The following is a 20599-nucleotide window of genomic DNA, read 5'->3' on the forward strand; positions in this document are numbered from 1 at the left end:
ACTGAATGTCACTATCAATAGAACCTGTTGGCTGCCGCAACAATAGTGTAATTAAAGCAACAACACTATGCTTGGCAAAAGCAGTTGAATAAGTCAATGTCAAGCACAAAACTTGCGTGTGATGTCGAGTCCATTCAAGATTTACATTTATTATAAAATCACACAATCACATCGATCGTACATTTGCTTCATCTTTGGGCACTTTAAGAGTTGTTTGTACAAGTGCTGATTCGTCTGTGTGTCAATCGCATATTCTACAGTTCCGCTGGGCAGTCCCATCGCACGGGATACGAGCGGACACTCTTCCCACATCTGAATAAATCGTTCTATTTTAATCCCCGCTTCTTCAATCCCTATTCCCATGCTTTCAAATGTGTCTTCTACCAATCCATCAACCGTGTGTGCAATATATCCTTGATGGCATGGCGTGTTGTTACACGCTGAAATTCGAGTATCTGAAGAATCCTCTGCCAAATACGATTCAATACTATCATGGGCATCCAATGGTGAATCATCTCCGTTATGCACTACTGGTTTGACAGGTGATTTCTTATCGTGTAATGTCTTGTGTGATCGTATTGTCAAATGCATCGATGCAGTCATGATCTCATCAATAGTCGATCTGAGAAACGCTCGTATGCTATCTCTAGTTATATACGTTGCATCTTGTTCTGCTAAAATTGAAAACATGACTGCATAAATACTAATCATTAGAAACAGTGTCATTGCTTTGTTCAGTCTGATCTATTGGGTCAAGTCTTAAACTTACATTGTGCTTTTTCAATACTACTCGCTCGTGCGCTAAACACAGAAATCAGTCGAATGTATTCTGCAAATCCAATTCCTTCATCATCCACCTTCAAGTGCTGATAGTATCTCTAAACACATGGATTGAAAGTGTGCATACATGACTCCATTAGTGTTTAAATCATTTAAATGCACATCGTTACATATATTCCAATTACCTGGCCTGTGATTTTAAACAGTGGAAACAGTTTTAAAAACAAATCTAGTTTTAGCTTTTGATTTGAGCTGTACGGCCATTGTTGGGCTAATTCGTTACAATAGTGTTTGTGTAGCATACGTATCTCCTTCCCTGTGACTGAATGATCATATATTCGATATCAGTGTTAGTCATTTACAAGACTCTGTTGAAAATAGTATAGCCTTGGGCTGAGATGATGCATAAACTTGTCTCGATACATTAGGTTGTAGTGAATAAACAAGAGCGCACCACATGCATGGAATTTTCCAGCATATCTTTTCAAACTTCAAACCACTTTCTACACAATCTACTGATAAAGGTCCATTTCAAATATCTTACAATGTGAACTTGATACAAGGTCAGAAATGTGTCGTAAAGTAAGCTGTTGAGACTGTGATTTTGTAGTGACACGGTTTTTAGGTTGAACATGGGTCGATTCAGACTGGTATTGGCTTGTATGTCTTGAAAGTACTGGCGCTTCATACGAGTTTTGTATACTTAAAGGGCTGGTAATTTCTCCAGTATATTCGTCGCTACCGCTGCTTTGAGTACCTGGTTGATGTGGGCCATGTGTATAAGTAGATGTTGCGTGAATTTGATTTAATCTCATTATATAGGCGTGTAGGAAGGTAGACGCTGCAATATTGAAATTTTGAATCTGTAAAACTAAAGTCAGGTCGAATTGTTTTACAGCTATATTCACGTAAATATTTTTCTATAAACTTGCTTTGGTATAAAAATACTTTAATATTTGTTGTTATTGACTTTAATCATCATTTGCAATGTCTGGAATGACTCAAACTCTTTAAATCGTCAACAAGATTCAAGAATCGACAATATAGTTTTGTTTTGCAGTATTACTATTAAAGTGCAGCTGTTAAAGTTTAAAAAACAAAATGTCGAGTAAATTTGGTGGAAATCATTCCATAAGACTGGCTGTTTATTTAATGGTCCATTTTATATGAATACCGTGGTAAACCGATCAAGACACATTGTACTATTTAAAATTGATTCTAGAGCAAAAGTGCAACACATACACTCATTAATCCAACAAATCCAGCATTCAGGCTTTTGGCAACTGCAGATGACTTTGAATTTTGTGGTTGGGTGGTAGCGGAGACAGTGGCAGTGGCAGATGTTAAAGTAGTGGAAACGGGAGCTAAAAACGTGGTGTTGGTAGATAGAGCAGACGAGTTTGCAGCAATAGGTCCTTGAGATAAGGGCAGCTCGGCAGCAGTAAATCGTGCAACAGGTTTATTGTTGTCATCATAACACTGAATGTCAATGTACTCGTAAAAAGCAGACACCTTGGCTCGCTCATTGAAGGGGATAGGACCACCTGCCCAACTGCCAACACCGCTTCCATCCCAAACAGAGAATTGAACTCGGGAAGTAGATTCAGGAAACCACGGATCATTGGGACCCATACCTGAAGCCGATGTTTTTGATCGGGATTGGGCACGAGTAATAGAACGAACAACACGACCATCTATTCCCCAATCGACGCGATCATTACGCCAGTCGATAAAAAAGTCGTGAGTAGCATTGGGAGTAATTTTGGCACCAGATGGACCACCATGCATTGCCTTGTAGGGTTCAATGTTGGATGAGTGTCAGAAATAAAGTTTTTCAAATTCAACAGAGCAATTGCATTGTCCAACTATTTGCACAATCATTTAAAAAACTCACCCGCTCAAGAGCCTTGGACTTGACAGTAAACAAATTGTATTGGGGATCAGTAGGATGAGTGCCCACCACTTCCCAATCAATCTCATCCTGAATCATTTCAGAACTGCCTGGAATAGCCTTTTGTCTTTCGGACCAAGTAATCAGTGTTGTGATGGCTCCAGATTCAGCCACTGGTCTAAACCTGCCAGTGATTTTTGCATAGCGCATATACTGTGTAGTCGAGAATCTGGCTCCTTGTGACAGACCTCCAGGCGATGTTGGTTTTTGGAGATTGAGATTGACTCCACCTGGAACATAGTCTACATTACCATAGTCGAGTGTAAGGTCGTATTTGCTACGGTCAACTGTGTACCTCTCAGCTTCAGTTTTCAATGTATATATGCGATCTGGATTGAATACGATCCGTTTGGTAACACATTCACCATAATCAAATCCTGCTGGTGGAGTTTGTTGAGCTAAAACAGTGACAGCTACTGCTGCTATACTCAAAACAAGTGTGTAGACCATTTGTATAACGTAAAAGTAAAAATAAGTTTTAATCAAAATTATAATTATAATAACGGGTGCTGCCGTAATTTATTCCATATTTGGAAACAATAAAACCACAAACGGCGAATTTGCAAGTTGGCAGTGCTGTGATTGGCTTCAGAGTAGCTGTTATCTTGTAGTCTCTTCATTATATGGACATGAACACTTTTATGATTATATCTCAGGACACGTGCATGATTAAATTCAACTCTATTGGTTGTGAGTTCAATGGACTCGAATTAAACTTGCACAAGACATCAAGTTTTGGCATTTTTGATTATAAACAACATCATAGTCCAATGGACCATAGACACAGTATAGCTGCACCAATATATATAGTAGCATGACTCAAAGTTCCTGATATGCCTTTAGTGACGGAATTTGACTGTCCTTGAGTTGACGACTGGCCGTCACGACGATTGCCAGAAAGTGGTGGTACAACAATGGCTGCTTCTGCAGTTGGAAGTCCAGATCCATCTGCTGACCATCTATCAACTGGATGATCGTGATTATCGTAGCATTGAATATCAACCCACTCGAATGGAACCTTGATTGTATTTTCCGAGCCCCATTGGATAGGACCACCGGCCCATTCTCGATTGGTCATTGAACCATCCCAAACAGAGAGCTGAATGCGTGAGGGAGAGTCTGGAAACCAGAATTCATCTTTGGCGAGTGATGCCGGATTAACAGGAAAAGATTGGTTTCGAAGTTGAGTTCGTACGACTTTTCCATCAATGCTCCATTCCACAGAGTCAGACTTCCAGTCAATCGTATATTCATGAGCACCTGTACCTTGAATTGGTGAGGCAATGGGACCACCATGCATGCCCTAATGCAGTTTAAAAACAGATATGATTAAATTTTAATACAGACAGGTATGAGCAACACCGTGTAATTCACTTATTGATGATTGCTTGCTCACCCTTTCCACATCCAATGCCTTGTATGTGAATAGATTCGTCTCGGGAAGCAAAGTATTTCGACCGACGGTTTCCCAATCGATTTCGTCCTGTACAAACTCTTTAGTTATAGGAGCCATTCGATGCATATCAGAGAATGTGATGAATGTAGCCACAACGCCTGGATTTTCAGCAGGATCGAACCGAGCAGTGATCTTGCCATATCGGATATAACGAGTTGTTGACACACGTGTGCCTACAGCAATGGCTTTAGGATCCGATGAAGGTGGAGGACGAGTGAGAACAAAGCTAGCAGAGTTGGGCTGATGAGACCAGTCCACTTGACCATAATCGAGAGTGAAGTTGTATTTGTTGCGATCCACAGTGAACCTGCTGGCTTCAGCGCCGCCAAGATCGATGATTGAGTTTTTATGAAGATCAAGACGACCAGAAATACAGTCACCGACCTTGAAAGTTGGAGGGATGAGAAGACCTGAAGGAGTTGAAGGGATTGTGGATTGCTGAGCATGAACAACGAATGCAAACAAAGTGATGCAATAACATGCCACAAGTGTCCATCGTCTTGTCCATGCAGCCATATGAGTGCTTGGGTTATTGACCATGAAAATGGAATAAGCTTTCTAGCTCAACACAACAAAGACGATTCTTGATATGCAGAGACTCCAACAAGGATGGTCGCTTTGCTTAAAATGCAGCAAGGAAAGTAATTCTATACAATTCAAAAGTATAATGTTCAGCTGTAATGATGCTTTGCAATGCCTTCCTGTGGTGCAAGTCCATGCGAAGGGCAGTGCAAATACGAGTGGAGTTGCTGCCACCCATTCAATGCTGTAAATGTTTCAAATGCTTGCAAGCAAACTAGTTTGAAACTAACATCAAGTCTAGTAACTGAACAATTCCTTCCAACAAGAATAATGGAATTCAACACAACTACACTTTAATAGTAATATTGCAAAACAAAACTATATTGTAAATTCTTGAATCTTGTTGACAATTTAAAGAGTTTGAGTCATTCCAGACATTGAAAATGACTATTAAAGTCAATAACAACAAATATTAAAGTATTTCTATCCCAAAGCAAGTTTATAGAAAAATATTTACGTGAATACGGCTTCAAGTTCGATAGTTTCGGACAACTTTCCTTTTGACGACTCATCTTGCACTAATTGATAAAATCATTCAGCAATGAACAACTCACGATTGGCTAAACGAGAACTGGACAACTCTAGTAAAAATGCTGCCATCGATCCTCGTCATTTTACAGAAGCTCAGCGTCAGGAAATTGTCGAGTCGTTGGCCATGAAGCTTGGTCCTGAGTTCATGTCGCATCGGAGTGGTCCTGGAGGGTGTTAGTGGATTGCTTTGATGATTCTTTACACATGTTTTACTACTCAATCCAACTAACGCTCTGAATACGTCATTCATCTTGACTGTCTGTTCAATCAACTATTCATTGCTCGATCTTGGATCAATATGCTCACTATTAAACTGTAAATCAACTTGATAAGCCAAACTCACATATTTAGAGGGTTGGAAATCAATCAACCTTGCCAATGACATTTTTGGTTTTGATGGCTGGTCATCTTCTGTGATTGATCAAACAGTGGATTTTGTAAGTACTGTCAATACACTTGCTGTTCAACTACTCTTGCGTTGTCCACAACCCGATTTGCTTCTTCAGGCGCTAAATCTGTCTTCATTTAAACTTAATTTAATTTGATCATTTGAATAGCTTGATAACGATAATGGAAAGTATAGTCTTGGTGTTTCAGCTATTGTTCGAGTCACTCTTAAAGATGGTACTTTTCATGAAGATGTCGGATATGGAAGCATTGAAAACTCACGTTCCAAGATTGCTGCGTTTGAAAAGGTGTCGTTTTAAATAGTCTATTGCATCAAGTTTTGGATTGAATGCTGATCTATTGGAATTACTTGACAGGCAAAAAAAGAAGCAGTTACAGACTCGCTTAAGCGTGCTTTGCGATGTTTTGGAAACAGTCTAGGAAACTGTTTCTATGATAAAAACTACATGAAAAAACTATCCAAACTACCTGTCCCAAAGGTACGAGATTGGTTCCAAAATTAAAATCAAAAACAGTCTACTAAATCTGTATTGTTGTACAGCAAAAACCAGTGACTGTAGCTGATTTGTATCGCCACAACGACTTTTTGATTGACACACCAGGCCATCCTGCAAAAGAAGCTCCGCCAATTGAAACAGATCAAGTCAAACAAGGGACCAACATGCCTATTGCCAATCTAAAGATAACTCCCCCAACAAAAGATCCGCTTGGATCTAACGTGGCTAGCTCAGGACCTACTTCTATCAATGCCATGAAATCAAATGAAGCGGTACATGGTAATACAACAAATAAAGTTACTACCAACACTCTCGAGTTGGATCAGCTCGACGATGAGATGGATGATGACGGTTAGCAAAACATGTATTCATGCATTGTGGATCTGCTTTACTAGACTAATCATCGCTATTATTAAATTAACTCTAGACGATCTCTTTTTAATGGCGGCCGATTTGGAATACATTGATTCAAATTTTTTGACTGGTATGCCAACCAAATATTTAATGGATTCCATTTGTATTAGACTCTGGATTCCCATTTAGTAATCACGAGTCTTGCTGCATATTATCTTGAATTATGATAGATACAAATATGTCTCCGCATCACATGAATATAATGAATCAAGGAAATGGAGCTGAAAATCTACCTATAAATCAGTCAAACCACGGATTCCATCTAGGACAACAGTCGCATGGACAACCTGACTTCAACTTTGCAGCACAACAACAAGGCATCCATCAAAGTTTGAATGGGAATCCTAATCATGGTTACGTTTTTGATCGCAACTTGAACAGTAGCACACATCAATCCAACGCAGTTCAAAATATGAATGGGTCATTTATGGCTGCAAGTCAATATTATCCTGGAGGTGTTACAAACAGTAACAACAACAATTACCATGCTATAGTGGCCAATCGACCACCACTGAATCCTAATACGATAACAAACCCGTCTGCATTCAAGTGGCCAGCAGTACCACAAAATAACGCTACTATTAATCAATCGCCGTCTCCAGCTCAACCGCGTTCATCTGTTCAATTACCTATTCGACCAAATGGTTTGCGAATGGGAACCATGCCCAGATTGGCACCTTCTGCTTTGCAATCGTCCTCTGTTTCGGATACAGCTACAGGGTCACTCAAACGGTAGGTTATGATTTGTATACGTTTACAATAGTGATTGTTTATTGAGTTTTTTATGGATTAGAAGCAAGCTGAACTTTGGTGCAGGCACGGGATCAAACTCTTTTGACACTTTTATATCAAATGAAAGTAACCAAGTAGCGAAATCAGGTTAAAAAGAGTGCGAGATATGGAGGACTAGATTTGAATTTGGGATTAGTCATAAACATACAAATAAAAATGGATCGGAATGATGGTGCGCACAGTGTTTAAATGAACAAATATTTGCTGCATTTTTGTCAGAAACCGACTTGAATGAACACAATTGTACACTTTGAGCTTAAACGAGTGTCCAGTCAACTCATGAATTATGAAATTGGCGGTTGATTGAATATTAACACTTTATCATTTTACGTGAATACGACAGTGACAAGATCATGTCTGATAATGTTGTTCATGCACTTGCAGGAAAGTTGTATTTATTCACTGCTGCTTGCTATCAATCGATATACAGCTAGAAAACGTCTACTTTTACATTGCTGCAAACCCATTCAATCCTAGTCTGGCCAGGGCTATATGCTGCATGGTATCAACAAAAAGGGTTTTTAAAGCCAGTCTAATTTGACTGTAACTGTAATGCTTTCTACATTGTCGACTGCTTTGGCTAATAATTTAGTAATGTAAATCTACTTTGGCATGCCAATAGGTGCGGGAGGTGGTATGATTAGGTAGGATTACTGCAGATCTCCAGGCATTCACCGACAACTATCAATGCGGTTTCTTACCGTTCATGTGTCCTAAATCTTTTTGTTGAACCATCACCTAACTGCTATAAACACTTGACTATATTTTAGCATGGCCCTCACCTATCCATTGGTAACTGCTTCCACTCGTTCTCAAGTATCCAAAACTGCGCGTGTTGGCCAATGTGAAGCTTTTGTAAAGATCTTGAAAGAGGAAGGCGTTCGTGGTCTTTATTCGTAAGGTTTAATCTCGACTCTTTTCACAGGCTTCATTCTGGATTGTCAATTATATATTGGTCTAGGAATTTGTTTTAATTATGTTTAAATGCATTTGATTTTCAGTGGTCTCAATTCTGCCATGCTTGGTATTGCCGTGACACAATATGTCTATTACTATTGGTACGAGTTTGTCAAGGCCAAGTTTGAAGGTGTTGGTGCAGCTCAACGCGCTCTCTCGATTGCAGAAAATATGCTGGCTGGTGCAATTGCAGGTAAATTGGAGTTTTGGATTCCTTTTTCAATTGCATGTGCTTCAAAACAAAGATTTAAAGCAAATTGCTACATGAATTGATCGACTTTGCTAAATATGGTTTGAATTGTGATGCAAACTGTAGGTGCAGCCACTGCGTCCATCACCAATCCGATCTGGGTTATCAACACCCGTCTCCTTGTGAACAAGGAAAGCATGGAGGATTCGAGCAAGCCTGTAAAACGTCTTAGTACCTTTCAAGCAGCATGCAAAATCTTCAAGGAAGAAGGGATTCAAGGCTTTTTTCGCGGACTTCTCCCAGCGCTTGTATTGGTCATTAACCCAGTGATACAATTCACTGTCTACGAGCGATTGCGTGTGTGGTGGGAAAAACGAGTTGCTCGGACACTCAATGCATTTGATTTTTTTGTTTTGGGAGCATTGAGTAAACTATGTGCAACAAGCATCACCTATCCATACATTGTGGTCAAGTCGCGTATGCAACTCAAGGAAGGCAATGATGAACAGTCAAGGTACAAATCAGTTGGAGATGGAATCAGCAAGATCATCAAGACTGAGGGGTTTAAAGGACTATACAAAGGTATCGAGGCAAAGCTGCTACAAAGTGTGTTGTCTGCAGCATTTACATTTGCATTCAAAGAAGAACTGTTCAATGGAGCCATGGCATTGTTGGTACTGCTAAGACTGAAACAAGCCAAAGCAGCTCAGTGATTTTAATAAACATCAAGAGTTGTAATACAGTCTCAAGTGACAGATAAACAGTGTGTTGGTTTCCTAGACATGTAAAAATTCATTGAATATATCGTGTCTTAAACATGTACTGATTATTGCAATTTTTTAAAACTATACTCGACAATTCAGATTGTATAACCATCAAGCATGTTTTGTTTTTACTGATATAACGTATAATTGTTGGAGTGCGTTGATGTGAAAGAGACTGGATGATACGATTAAATATCGCTGATTACTTGGTTGTTGGTGCACATCATTGATCGTAATGCAGTCATCAATATTGGTCAATAAAATGCCATTTATTCAACATTTATACACATCCAATCAATCATGCAATAGCTATCAGAATAATCACCAGCACTGCCAAACCAATATGCTTCAGTCTGTTTGTTAATACAAATCAATGCAAACGGATCTGTGTATATACCATGCATGGTAATTGAATGCCAATGCACCACTCGAATTCAATTCAATCCATATCGATTTTATTGTTTGAAATGTTGAATGTTATGATAGATTCAACATTCCCAGTCCAGTTTTACCATTTTGAAACCTGAACTATGACGGACACTCTGTCATACATTGAACACCAAGATTACTGTTGTAAATGCCATCATATTCGATTGTTCAAAAACTGTGGTCGATGTTTGGTACCACAATAAACCCATTGCTAGAAATAAACTTGATGTTGAGCCGTGTCCGATCAGTTCTTGGGATATAGTCACATTGATACAGCCGATACTAACATATCAGCCATGTTAATCATGTTAACCTGTTGCATGCATATGATCACTCGCAAGATTATTTGACTATCAATGTCAATGACGTGTCGGACATACTATCCAATGGTCTCAATATACATAGTTTGTAGTTGGACACAATCGGTATTCGTATACACATGTTGTAGTTGTATGCATTGCACTCGCCGAGTTGTGCATTTGTGGATTTGTTTGATGCAACTGTTGATATTGATTGGGACGACAATCGACGATCGATGTTTCTGGTTGTGGTTGTAGTGTATGCTATATCACCAGATGTCATGCTATGTGATCATACTGCATACATTACACTAGACAGTGGACTACATGCAAATGATTGATACTGATCATTGCAAGTACACAACAATGTGACAAATGACTGTCAAATCAAATATGGCTGATATGTTGAATTATGGACAGATTTGTTGTATATACTGGATGTGAATGTTGATGTGAATACGAAACCTCGGCTGATACATATTGTATCATTCAAGACCAAAACAATGTAATGTGACGTTCAATGTCAGTTTGTAGCATGTCAATGGAATATGTGCAAATATTAAACATGGATTTGTGGATACTATCAGATTGTCAGATTGTCAAAACCAGCCAAATCATTCGTATCAAATAGTATAGTGATACCAATGAGTTGGTGTCAAATGTAATGGATTGATTGGTAACCCTAAATGACAAATATACACGGTCGCGTGGATCCATAAATGACATTGCAATGATTAATACAATACAATACAATGCATAGTGGTTGATTGGTGCAATATGATCAAGTCATTAGTCTAATACACATGGTTTGGCAATAAAAGGTGTTTATTGAATGAATGGCATTGGATGCATGACAAATCAAAAGTAAACCAACATGCAATACACGCTGCATTACAACATATCCTGGATGAGATTGTTGATAACCCACTGAGCTGCAACAATGTGACGAGTTTGATTTAAACGTTTGTTGCCGAGTACCAGAATCTTGGAAAGTTGCACCATGCTCAGATTATAGTAATCACTTTGATAAGCGATCAAGGAAATAACCCAAGCATTTCTCGAATGAAGGATGCTCCATCAAACTCATCACTTCTGAATTATCCCCTGATGATCCAGGTATATATAGTTTTGGGTCTTTCTCCTTGAGTACCTCTCTTAATGTTGCGTTTTCCCCAATTAGCTCGAAATAGCGTTCAAAAAGTTCACGCATCTCTTTTTCAAGTTCGCTAAGAATGCCATTTGCTATAACAAGATCAGCTTCGAACTCGATGATTTCCAACATTGGACCTGAGTTTTTACGCAGAGCATCAATTTTTTCCTGCAGTTCATCAACCACTTGTTGTTGAGCACTCTCTTCATGATTTTTTTTGCTGGATTCTTCAGCTAATTCTTGAAGTTTATGTCGATTTAATGCGAATTCTTCGATCAAAAACATTCCACCAGCATTGAATGGAGAGCAATATGCCTCAAGTTCACTGTATGGTTTAGGAAATTTCGAATATTCAGATCCACTGGCTGAAGCTCCGCTTGTAGAGGCTGTCGAAGTGCTAGCCTCAGCACTCATTGTATAAGTACTAGCTTCAGTGCTTGTGGTCGAAGTGCTAGCCTCAGTACTCATGGTCGAACTCGGATCGACTGGATTGGCGATCGTGACCGAGCAGACAGCAAGGATCGATGACAGTACAGCAATTGATAGTTTCATTGTATTGGTTGGTTGAACAAGTTGTAATGATTGTCATTCAACACGTCGGTTTGGTGCCGTATTTATACCCGTTATCGATCGAGCGATATTAAAGCATTCTCCCCGAATGGCCGCTCTAAGGGATTGGCTTTATTATCAGGGTTAACATTGGCTCATTGCAATCAACGTCAGTGCGGCTTTGAAAGGATATTCCTTTATACAATCGCTTTGAAGTGATCGAGATATTCATGTTGAGAATAAGCAGTCAGATTATAGAGACTAAGGAGTAAGAATCCGGCTATTTATTTAATAAAAGGTAGTATTGATTTTTTATAGTTGATATGGTATTCGCTATTATGTAGCAAGCTCTACATAGTCTGTTATGGTGCCAATCTTACTGGCAACAATGTGTCCTTTGACAAAATCCATTGGTCTCCATGCTCGTTCTTGTACAAAAATATAGACCGAGTGTTCACATCAGTCAATCCTACATCCTCGACACCTTTTCAACTCCAAATTTTATTTTTTTAAATCAAGCATTTCAAGTAAACATTGAATGATCGGTATGGAAACAGCTGTTGCATTCCTGAAATATATTGAACTAGAGTGCAAACGTATCTGATATTAGAATACAAGAGTTTCTTCAATGCCATGGCCGTGTCAGATATGCCTTGGCTGTGTGTAAAGCCAACGTATCCAATGACGAAACAATGCATGAACGTGGCTTGTGAATGGTAGTCGCTCTGCGTTGTTTCCCATTCAACTTTTCCAGCCTTGTTCTCTCTCCTTGCAATTCGTATGTCCTCAAAGTCTTTGTCGCTTTTGCCTCGATGTCCAAGGTTAGCAACTCTATAAATGACTATTATTTCCAAGTGTTGTTTTCCATCTGTCTTATCTACAAGGTCCGTTGAAATATCCTTTCAAAAGCACTTGAAATACAGTCGAGAATGTTGCTAGGCGCTCAAAAATTGTAGCTGAATTGCAAGTTTTTGCTGTTATAGAATTGATGAGTGTGTTGTAGCCATTATCAAACGTGTACCACTCTAGACGATGACGAGCGCCATAAGCTCAAGCCTTTTCGATATACTCGTTATACAAGAGGTTGAAATGAATGGATGACTTTACTCCTCACTCGATATAAAGTCCTACAACGCAGCATTCTGGTTTGTTTGGGTTCATTCCAAAAACATGTGGTTTCCTATATTGGAGTGTGATCGAATTCCGATTGTCCCAGTTTCTCATTCAGATAACAAACTCTTTTCATGGTATAAAAAACTTGAAAGTCATCAATTGTCAAAGTTCCAGAAACTATTCGTGTGCCAATGGTGTTTTCAACTCTTGTTTTGTCAGACTTGTTCCAACTTCAAATTTGGAAAGTTTAAAGTTTTCAAGCAAGTAATGTTTTTAAAAAGTTGAAAAAGATTGATAATCTGTATTGTCCAACATTACGTGGAGATTGTACAATGTATGGCTATACAAACAGAGGTGAAAGAGTACAGTCCAAAAACAACATTTCAGTTCAAAACTATAGTCTAATAATGTGTGTTTCATATGACGATCAATGTGTTGGGAGATTGATCAAGGCAGCAGTGAATGCTGTAATATTAACTTGTTAAACAATGACATGCAACATTCCCAAACGGTTCCAAACGGTCACTTTATTCTAGACAACATTCCATTCCACAAAACAACTCTAATTAGACATGGTTTACCAACTATTCAACAAACAGCGCGAGGTTTGGAACTACACTATACAGCATCATACTGTCCATTCTTGAACCCTGCTGACAATTACTTTGGTGTTTGGAATGACTGTGTGTGCTGAGCCATTCCAGACACCAAACAACTTGTAGCTTCAATAAAACAAATAATCCATTTCCAACAACAAAAACAATGAATATGTAACGATTGTTTATTCCAAGACAATCATTACAAGATCAATACAGAAAAGTATTTGATTTTACGTGAATACGACTGTAAAATAAACTTGGGTGTTAAACCACAAGATTATCTCATGCAAGCAAACCATACGAGTGTATTTTGGCAGTGCTACAAGTTTGTTGACCAACTCATGTATGGCGGTACCAACAGAAACTCGACTGATCGAACATCTATGTATACACATTGTTGTCAGTTGCATCGAGTGTTTGTCCAAATAGGTCGATTCAAATGGGTTGCATATAACTGACTAATCCAGCATTCATACATTGTCAAACAACCATAATGCACAATACCACCAAGTGTGCAATCACACTCGCACTGATCAGTCGTTGCACAGTATGCATCAGTCAATGTCAAACATATGTGTGTATGCAACTAAATTGCAGTCCATGACACATCCACACGATCCAACATGACAAATCATGTATTGTGAGTCCAAAGTTGATCAAAAACCTGATCATGGTAAACACAGCATGTTGTTGCATATCAGACTCGATATATCGAGTGACAGTTGCACACTGGCTGATGGTGCACAGCGTATCAGTCACAATACATGCACGGTATTGCATTGCAGTCATTGGATGATAACTGGTTGCAATGTGATACCGATCGACATACATCAGCATGGTGTGATGTGACCATAATCATGGTGGAATGCGTTGGAGTTGACAATCGATACACCATGCACATGACTGGAACATATATATTCGAGTATGGTTTGGTTGATTTCAGGTTGATCATGCAATCACATCGGTGCAACGAGTGAGTGAGCTGATGGTGATCTGAACCCATTTCAACAACAAGGAGTTGACAGTCATGGATTTGCATGCATTCAATATGTGTAGCACACCGTTGTTGATTGTTGACTGTGTATGCAGGTCAAGTTACCACCAACCAACAACCACATCCAGTGCATACATGACCATTCCTAGAATGACTGCCAAGAATATTCGCATCCAAAAGTTGATTGTGAGTTGGTGGTTTGCAAGAATTGAACACAACCAACATGCTATTGGATACAGCAACCTGATTATAGTCCAGTCGCATGGTGTGATACAGTGGTTGTGGAATACAACATCCAGATATTTGTAGTGTTGAACACGACGAATCTGTTGTTCGTGTAGCATCATATCAATTGGTAATTCGGAATCAAAGTGCTGTAACCATGGAAACTGAGTATGTTGCATTTGACTACACCAAAACTTGTTCGACATTGTTCCATCTATCGTGCAAGTACACCAGATACAAACTGGAGCAACTGATCAGAGTCAACAAATATCACGATATTGTCAGCATACATGAACCCTCACATTGGTGGTGATTTACACGATACTCATGCAATGACAATCGGTTGATATCATCGTGTATGTTGTTGATGAACACGTTGAACAACAATCCGACAGTGGACATCACCATCGGACTCCATGCTCAAATGGAAATGGGTTAGAAACCAATGATCCAGTCTGAGCACAAGCTGATGAGCATGTGTGCAGCGATGTTAGCAAGACCAGTGTGCGTGGTATCAATCACATATGTTGCAGTTATCATATCAAGGCACCAACCGTGACAGTGTCGAATGCATTTTGAATGTCAATCAACACAACAATAATATTGGGCTACACGCACTGCTGTTGTTGAACAATATCAACTAGTGAACCAACTTACACAACACACTTGTTTGGTTTGAAATCGACCATGCTTGGTGGTGACGAGTTTGTTGAGCACCACGATCCATCAATGTGTGTTTGCAAGACCTTGCATACCAGTTTATGACACACATCAATCAGTGTAATACCGTGTTTGTCATTTGTATCAATGTGATCACCGTTATTCTTGTCGATATATGCAGTCAGTACAATCGGTACAGTGTATGCAGACTGCCATCAGGTCGCATAATGGCCGTCAACATATTGACTGAACTGTGTGTAGCAGAACGAGCAAATGGATTGGGTGGTTCATCAGGTGTATCATTTGGTGTATATAATGCGACTCGACAGAATGTGACCAATATCCTGTTGTTTTCCGGGTGTCTGGTGTGGACCAGCTGCTGTATCATATCAGCTAGTCGATTTCAAGATATATCCGAGTCGAGATCAGTTGCATCGTCACGAATTGGAACAGTTTGTATGGTGGAAGTGAATCACGTATATGCAAGTACTGACATTACTGCAAGTCAAGTAAATGTCCACTATCATCCATAGCAAGACACAAGTAGTGATTACTCGGTATGTCAAAAATAATATCACTGCTGTACTGAATGATACGATTGGCATCACATCGTATAGTGGAATGGAATGAAATGAAATGGAGTGATGGCTGTTGTGTGTGTTGCACCACCAGACATGACTCGAGCTGCTGCAAATGTCATATCAAAACGATCATCAATACTGTCTGGTCAAGTGTGTCAGCAAACTTGATCCAGATCATATGTTCATTGGCGCATTCAAGTCGCTGGATTGTTGCATTGTGTTTGTCCCAGAATGCACCTAGTTGACTGCGACAGAGTTCATTGTGATTGTCACGGATACTTGCTGTAATGTACATCAATATTCCAGTGTTACCATGTCAAGTTGTCCGTTTGGTTGAGCGATACAGTCGACGTTTATGTTCTCGAGCAGTATGTGAATGTGCGTGCAGTTGACAGTCATTCACTGTTGCATTGGCAGCATCCAATAACTGAATGCATAGCTCGTGTGTGTCCGTGTATGATCCATCAAACGCTGCATATATTCCACCAATCGTGAACATTGCAATCCGATCATAGGCATATATGCAGAGTTGTGATATGTTAGTTGAATGAGTGGAATGGACTGAATGAGTTGGTGCATGTGTATTAGTGCGGATGCAAGTGTAAATGACACATCGTCAACAACCGCAATGTTCATGTCTACACAAGCAGATTCTACAAGTGTTTGTTCAGTCTCGTCACACACAAAGTGATCGATAGAGTGTCAATGACATGCAGTCCTGCTCACTCGAGTGATGTTACTGTCTGCATAGTGCCAACATACTGCATGACAGTCAAACGCAGTATTCATGCGTGTATGATGCGTTGTAATGACACATATTCAGTGTTCCAATCTGCAAACAGTAGCACTGATGAGTGATCGTCAAACGGAATAACTGCTGACAGAACATGTTGAATGGCAGACAAGACATTTCGCGTTTGATGGTCGCATGCAGCCGAGTGTCCAATGTACACAGCCAACAGTCCAAACACATTCAGGTGTAAAGTTTGGAATGTTTGCGACAATTATGGTGTCATAAACAGTCATTTTGCAAATCCAAACCATTTGTCAATACCGAATGGTGTCTCGATGTTCGGGAACAGTTGCCGAGTGTTGCAATACATTGAAACCACACACTGTGTGCTTGAAACTGTCCGTTGTAATGCAAGTCTCGGATAATCCACATAGTCGGTTTGGCTGAATATATATCAAAGTAGTGAGTGTTTGCTGGCAATGTTTGACACATTGACTGACAATATTTGACAACAATTAGGAAGTGGTGGAACACACAATGAGGATGTCGTTGGATGCCTGCGTTGACAGTTTTTGTGTATGTGTCAGTTGTTGTACGGATGATTGGTGACAGAGTTGATGGATAGTGTGTGCGGAACATGACTCTGGCACAGTAATGCGGACTCGTGCACCGAGTTGAGTTGTCCAGCAATCGATTTTGGAAATGTGTTTGATGTGATGGTTTGAGATGGATGCCAAATGACCAAGAATGTTACCAATTGTCATGACAGTTGATTGTTGATTCAAAACGTTGTTTGTTTGGTATTAATGGTTAGAGTGTCACTCATTGACCTGTCAGATCAGCAAGTGTTATTTCGGTGAGTTTCGTGTTTATTGTAGTCACATCAACATCAGCAGATTGCACTACGGATTTGCTTGACAGAGTTGCAGATCCAGTTGGATTGATAGGCGAACAACTGTGCAAACAACTGTGCGAGTTGCAGGATGTTTGAGATCCAACAAAACACTGCTTGCACACAAGTTCATGAATGCAGATTGTCAGACTTGACCATCAACTCGCAGTATAAATTGCATGTACAACAGTTTACACGCTTACCCATCAACAATAAACCCACATAATCAGCAAACTGTCAACGAGCAGCCAGCTCAGTGGTCGGGTTGATGTTTTTTGTTGGAATTTCTGGATCAAACTTGACCTGATTTGTACCGAGTTGTGTCATGACTACAAGATTATGCGACAGTTTCTGAATACGTTCTTTACGAATCAAACGACGTTGTTTGTACATCAATGCCGAGTCTTGTTTGGCTTGAGTGGTAGCATCTGTAGATGGTACTTCTGTTCCCGAGTTGATTGTAGAAGAGTTGGAGTCAGTGGTCAAGTCATTAGATTTGGATGGATCTTTTGCAGCCATGACGTCTTTAAAATCCCGAGCAATGGATATTTCACCAATGATATCAACAAACATATCACCACCAAACTGTTGTCTGAAGAATTGTTCTGGATCGACAAACACAGATCCTTCAGAACCCACTGCAGCAGCCTTTCCATGAATATTATAAAATGAACGACGCTGTGGATCCGACAAGACTAAAATTTAAACATTAGTATAGTTTTTCTGGATACACAAGAACCATCAAGTCTGTACCTTGATAAGCTTCAGATATTTGTTTAAACATTTCTTCAGCCAATGGATTGTCCAAGTTTTTATCAGGATGACACTTTATAGCCTTGAGATAATACGCCTTTTTGATGACAGCACTAGACGCCGTAGCAGGAATCTCCAACAAATCATAATATTCCATATCGATTGGATGGTCATCTAAATCAATCATGAAATTAGAAGACAAGAATCATCCTTTTTCAAAGGTTTTACAATTACCTGAACCGGTTTTTCCAAGAGTAGTTTTTGGTCTGCGACTGGAAGCATTGTTGGTAGATTGGTCCGAGGCATTTGTAGTTTTTTTAGCAGAAACAGATAGAGTCTGTTGAACAGCAGAAGTTGGAATAGAACAAGTCTCTACAAGAAAATCAAACCACTCTATAAACAGAAAAGGCATAAGCTGGAGTAACAGGAAGATAGAATTCAATGACTACAGAACAGTTTGGACACTTTGCAGTGACAGAAGGTTTTGGTCTCCTCGATTCAATAACAGGAATATGAGTTGAATCGCTCATGTTATCAACAACCAAATCTCAGCAAATGCAAAATGGAACACTTGTGTTGGGTTGCGATTTCCTTGATATTGTTGGAATTGCAGGCTTACAAACTCATTTTTATTAGAATGTCAGCAAGAGTTGTTGCACAATACAAAACTGCATCTCGCGATATTATTGTTGAACGGTTTAAACCAGATTCAATAGTAAATGTGTCGTTTTGTTGATTCAAAAATGTATATTTCGTAAATGAAACTCATCTTCAATTGTCTGATTTACAAGTTGGTTTTGGAATACTTGAAATAGTACCGCAGTATGTATTGAACAGTGGAAAATGTAAAAAACAATAGTAGTATAGATAGGGCACTGAATGATACTACTTTTCTTGGTAGATGCTCTCTGCTAAAAGTTGTTCAAAGTGTCTGGAGTTGATCTCGCCTGTGACAGGTGATTTATGCTAAAATGCCATGGACAATCAATGCCAAATATAATGGTCAAGACTCGGTGCTTTATTCATACAAATAATTGTCTAATTCATTCCAACCCAAATGTACTATCTCAAGTACTTTCAACCAGACTAAGGAGCAAGTTTGTTTCTTCCATTCGAGCAACAGGGGAGCAATTTCGTGTAGAGAAGCCAAAGTCAATGATATATGGATTCCCAGATTCATCAATCAAGATATTCTCCTTTTTGATATCGTTATGTAGAATACCGGCCTCGTGAATGCTTTCGAGTGTTTCCAACAACTTCTGCTTTTGCTGTTCAGTGAATCCATTGGCCACCGTACCACAGATAGAAACACCTACACAGTACAGAACGTCCTCCACAAACCCATGACAAACGAATCTAGGTATGCCATTCCCTTGTAGCCCCGATAGCTGTTCATACACAGAAACCTCATTCAGCAATTCTGGAAGCATTTCTCCGTGCTTGGCAATATCAGCAACCTTGAGAGCAATACGGCTAGATCCATAGTAATCCAAATACACTTTGCTTCTTCCTTCACCAAGAACTGTATCAAATTTGAAATCATCAACATCAAAGTCTTGGGGTTGCTCGTTGATTTGAATTCCAGACGACAAAGAACTGCATCCTCTGGAGAGACTAGCACGCGGAGATACTCTACTACTACTTGGTCGAGAGATTTGGGTAGCAGAACTAGCTCTAGACGGACGCTTTGATGCGGGGGGAGAATCCATATGATTGTGATTGACGATGCTGTTGAAATACGATAAGCATTGTTGAACAGTGGGAGTTTGAGCAGTAAAGGAGATTCCCTCGGAAACATACAAAGTTTCATGACCTTGAGGTTCTTCACAAACGGCACATTCTTGATTTCGATGAACAAACCAGGTGTTTTCGTATGACGACAGAATCCCATATTGCCTGTGGTTCAATCGCATATAGTGGTAGAGTTGGTCAAGAGCAGACGCACGTGTCCTTTCTGTGTCGTATGAGTTGACGATATCACTGATAGGCAAGGTCCAATTGCCCTTTTCTTCAACAATGGCAACAATCTCTCCATCTCTAGTCATTAAATGATCTGGTTCCCCTACGCAGCTTGTGATTTGACGTCGTGCCTTGAATTCAGAAGGAGGAATGAAACACTTGGCAGAGATATTGAGCAAATTGAGCTTGATGAAGGGTTGAAGACTTTGAACTTCTTCGGTGATGATAATTCCAGGAACAAACACAGGTCTTTGTACTCTTTGAGAATGCTGATGATGATTAGCACCAATCCAATCAACAACGCTTTGCTTAAAATCAGACCACAGGAAAACATGTGTCGG

At 39.6% G+C, this 20599-nt stretch overlaps 9 protein-coding genes across 9 annotated transcripts; 3 read left to right on the forward strand and 6 right to left on the reverse strand.

The window, feature by feature from the left end:
* Positions 1-150: 150 nt before the first annotated feature.
* Positions 151-1595, reverse strand: BATDEDRAFT_87162 (uncharacterized protein; the record flags this gene model as incomplete). The annotated part of the gene is made up of 4 exons (XM_006677554.1): positions 151-674; positions 770-878; positions 966-1051; positions 1325-1595. The coding sequence occupies 4 exons, from the start codon at positions 1593-1595 to the stop codon at positions 151-153; spliced, it is 990 nt and encodes a 329-aa protein (XP_006677617.1).
* Positions 1596-1998: 403 nt separating this feature from the next.
* Positions 1999-3181, reverse strand: BATDEDRAFT_87161 (uncharacterized protein; the record flags this gene model as incomplete). Its single annotated transcript, XM_006677555.1, has 2 exons — positions 1999-2571; positions 2675-3181. The coding sequence occupies 2 exons, from the start codon at positions 3179-3181 to the stop codon at positions 1999-2001; spliced, it is 1080 nt and encodes a 359-aa protein (XP_006677618.1).
* A 42-nt stretch (positions 3182-3223) lies between these two features.
* On the reverse strand, positions 3224-4809 carry BATDEDRAFT_36690 (uncharacterized protein). The gene is made up of 2 exons (XM_006677402.1): positions 4128-4809; positions 3224-4034 (listed from the first exon to the last, which is right to left on the reverse strand). The coding sequence occupies exons 1-2, from the start codon at positions 4725-4727 to the stop codon at positions 3492-3494; spliced, it is 1143 nt and encodes a 380-aa protein (XP_006677465.1). The 5' UTR covers positions 4728-4809; the 3' UTR covers positions 3224-3491.
* A 573-nt stretch (positions 4810-5382) lies between these two features.
* BATDEDRAFT_6003 (uncharacterized protein) lies at positions 5383-6175 on the forward strand (the record flags this gene model as incomplete). The annotated part of the gene is made up of 4 exons (XM_006677039.1): positions 5383-5473; positions 5634-5737; positions 5858-5995; positions 6065-6175. Coding segments are annotated over 4 exons (444 nt in total), but the record flags the coding sequence as incomplete, so codon positions are not given.
* A 1589-nt stretch (positions 6176-7764) lies between these two features.
* On the forward strand, positions 7765-9271 carry BATDEDRAFT_29621 (uncharacterized protein; the record flags this gene model as incomplete). Its single annotated transcript, XM_006677306.1, has 6 exons — positions 7765-7799; positions 7846-7850; positions 8034-8055; positions 8182-8307; positions 8413-8561; positions 8685-9271. The coding sequence occupies 6 exons, from the start codon at positions 7765-7767 to the stop codon at positions 9269-9271; spliced, it is 924 nt and encodes a 307-aa protein (XP_006677369.1).
* A 1797-nt stretch (positions 9272-11068) lies between these two features.
* BATDEDRAFT_87160 (uncharacterized protein) lies at positions 11069-11668 on the reverse strand (the record flags this gene model as incomplete). The annotated part of the gene is made up of 1 exon (XM_006677556.1): positions 11069-11668. One exon carries the CDS (start codon positions 11666-11668, stop codon positions 11069-11071), a length of 600 nt encoding a protein of 199 aa, XP_006677619.1.
* Positions 11669-14488: 2820 nt separating this feature from the next.
* Positions 14489-15873, forward strand: BATDEDRAFT_23306 (uncharacterized protein; the record flags this gene model as incomplete). The annotated part of the gene is made up of 2 exons (XM_006677188.1): positions 14489-14641; positions 15460-15873. The coding sequence occupies 2 exons, from the start codon at positions 14489-14491 to the stop codon at positions 15871-15873; spliced, it is 567 nt and encodes a 188-aa protein (XP_006677251.1).
* A 2297-nt stretch (positions 15874-18170) lies between these two features.
* Positions 18171-18462, reverse strand: BATDEDRAFT_7535 (uncharacterized protein; the record flags this gene model as incomplete). The annotated part of the gene is made up of 2 exons (XM_006677048.1): positions 18171-18241; positions 18300-18462. Coding segments are annotated over 2 exons (234 nt in total), but the record flags the coding sequence as incomplete, so codon positions are not given.
* A 904-nt stretch (positions 18463-19366) lies between these two features.
* On the reverse strand, positions 19367-20344 carry BATDEDRAFT_87158 (uncharacterized protein; the record flags this gene model as incomplete). The annotated part of the gene is made up of 1 exon (XM_006677557.1): positions 19367-20344. One exon carries the CDS (start codon positions 20342-20344, stop codon positions 19367-19369), a length of 978 nt encoding a protein of 325 aa, XP_006677620.1.
* Positions 20345-20599: the final 255 nt, after the last annotated feature.

The sequence above is a fragment of the Batrachochytrium dendrobatidis genome, assembly GCF_000203795.2.
Source record: "Batrachochytrium dendrobatidis JAM81 unplaced genomic scaffold BATDEscaffold_3, whole genome shotgun sequence".
NCBI classification, from domain to species: domain Eukaryota; kingdom Fungi; phylum Chytridiomycota; class Chytridiomycetes; order Rhizophydiales; genus Batrachochytrium; species Batrachochytrium dendrobatidis.

Excerpts from the sequence above, each read along its gene's own strand:
- BATDEDRAFT_36690 (XM_006677402.1), bottom strand. The coding sequence starts at position 4,727 with ATGGTCAATAACCCAAGCACTCATATGGCTGCATGGACAAGACGATGG. Across the intron at positions 4,035-4,127 it reads AGGCATTGGATGTGGAAAGG|GGCATGCATGGTGGTCCCAT; the intron begins GTGAGCAAGCAA and ends AAACTGCATTAG.